The following is a 1,884-nucleotide window of genomic DNA, read 5'->3' on the forward strand; positions in this document are numbered from 1 at the left end:
ATTAAGCTTGAAGAATAAGGAGTACCATGAAGGCAAAACCGGTGACGGTAGCCCAAGAATTAGCGAGGGTAGCACCGGCAAGCTCAAGTTGGCCGAGATGAGAAGCAAACATCACGGAGGTTAAAGGGATACAATAGTAGAAAACATTGGTGAATATCATTGGAAGAGAGTAAATAATTTGACTCTTTGCTTCTTCCACGTCAATCATTTTTTGAACATAAGTTGATGATTTCCCTCTTCCTCCTTCACCTTCATGGTCATCCGTCGACGTGAGATCAACCATTGTGTATATGTATCTTCAAGGACTTTTGGATTCGGTTAGGGGTATGGAGAAGATGATATTTTATATTTGTGAATGTGAAGAACTAAATAAAGGATTAAGTGGGAGAGGTTTAATGGGATGAGTTCAAAGGACCTGTCTATGTCAGAGAGGAGATGCCAACCAATTTCGACTCTTCACAGACACGAGGAAAAAAGAAGATAAAACAAGTAAAGGTACGCAAAAAGAGTTTTATTAAATATTAACATAAAACTAAAAAAATATTAGCACACTCACTAATCTCACTAATGAATTTTATATTAACACGAAAGACCCAAACAACCAAGTAGACAAAGCCAGAAAATATTAGCGCATGATAGCTTCAGTATGTCGTTCGAGCAAACACACTAATTAGTTTGGAGAAGGGAATTTTAAAAAATGTACCACATTCCCTATAGAGTTTTTCAATTATACCACATTAGAATAATCTTTTGAAATCTACCAAATGTAGCCGGATGAAATGACGATGTTACCCTCATGTGTTAGCTGCATCCGAAAGAAATTGAGAGAAAATAGGTGGTCGGCGAGTCAGAGAAACCTATGACTTGGCATTGATGACATTGGTAATTTAAATTGGCATTAATAGCGGACAAAGGAATGGAATGCTGGGTAAAAGGAAGCATTAGATTTTTAATAATAAAATAAACGAAAATCTTGTTTTAAACGGAGAAGGACAAGTTGATATAGTTAAGGAGAAGAAGACGAAGTGAGAGTTGTTTTGGGTGGTGGACGAAGACTATCATCCGAAGGTATGTTAGTATTTATTGTGACAAAGATTTTAATTTCAAGTTATTTTGAGAGTTGGTATGTTCATCGTGCTGCATTTAATGTCCATCTTATGATAGTATAAAAAGAACAATTTTTGAAATTGTCACAAATTGTCGTAATATGCAGGTGATGGAAGAAAGTATTTGTGTTTTAGTTGGAGAGTGGACATGTGCAACAAGCGGGATTTGGAAGTTTGTTCCTCGCGTGGGAGAATTGGCAAGGTGTGTAGGGTATAATCAAGGGACGACATTGGTAGAGTTGGGAGAGAAGGTTGCAAAAGCGTTCAGGGTGCGCTTATGGGAGACAAAATTAATCTTGAGCTTTTGCTTCAGAGGAGAAGCAGGTATTATGAGTCAAGGAAAAATGCCCCCTGTTGCGTTAAAATCAGAAATTGATTGGAATCAGTTCAAGGGGTTGATGGCAGATTACCCAGGACTATATCTCTATGTGAGTTTTAAAGGTTCGGCTGATGGAGAAAAGAGTGACGATTTTAGGTGCAATGGCATGGTTGCGGATGAAGGAGATGATGGGTTTGATGATGGAGGAGATGATGAGCTTGATGATGAAGTTTTGGTGGCGTTTGTCGAGGAGATAGAAGCTAGTCATAAGGCAAAGATGGCTCAAAGGGTGGAGAAGAACAAACAGGACTTGTCCACAGTACTTCCGTTTGTGGACAAGTATAGTAAGGGGTTGTCCACTAGTATCTCGTTGGTGGACAAAGATACTCAGGGGGTGTCGACAAGAGCTCCATTGGAGGACAGGGATAATCAGGTGATGTCCACTACAGCTGCGTCGTC

General features: G+C 39.3%; 1 protein-coding gene across 1 annotated transcript in view; it reads right to left on the reverse strand.

Moving 5' to 3' along the window:
- LOC104746855 (protein DETOXIFICATION 18) overlaps window positions 1-389 on the reverse strand; it is a 4,990-nt gene extending 4,601 nt beyond the window's left edge. The window contains exon 1 of the mRNA XM_019236904.1: window positions 26-389. Within this exon, the coding sequence (XP_019092449.1) occupies window positions 26-283 (258 nt within the window). The 5' untranslated portion in view covers window positions 284-389. The remainder of the gene's footprint in view (window positions 1-25) is intronic.

This window comes from Camelina sativa, chromosome 15 (genome assembly GCF_000633955.1).
Source record: "Camelina sativa cultivar DH55 chromosome 15, Cs, whole genome shotgun sequence".
In the NCBI taxonomy this organism is placed as follows: Eukaryota; Viridiplantae; Streptophyta; class Magnoliopsida; order Brassicales; family Brassicaceae; genus Camelina; species Camelina sativa.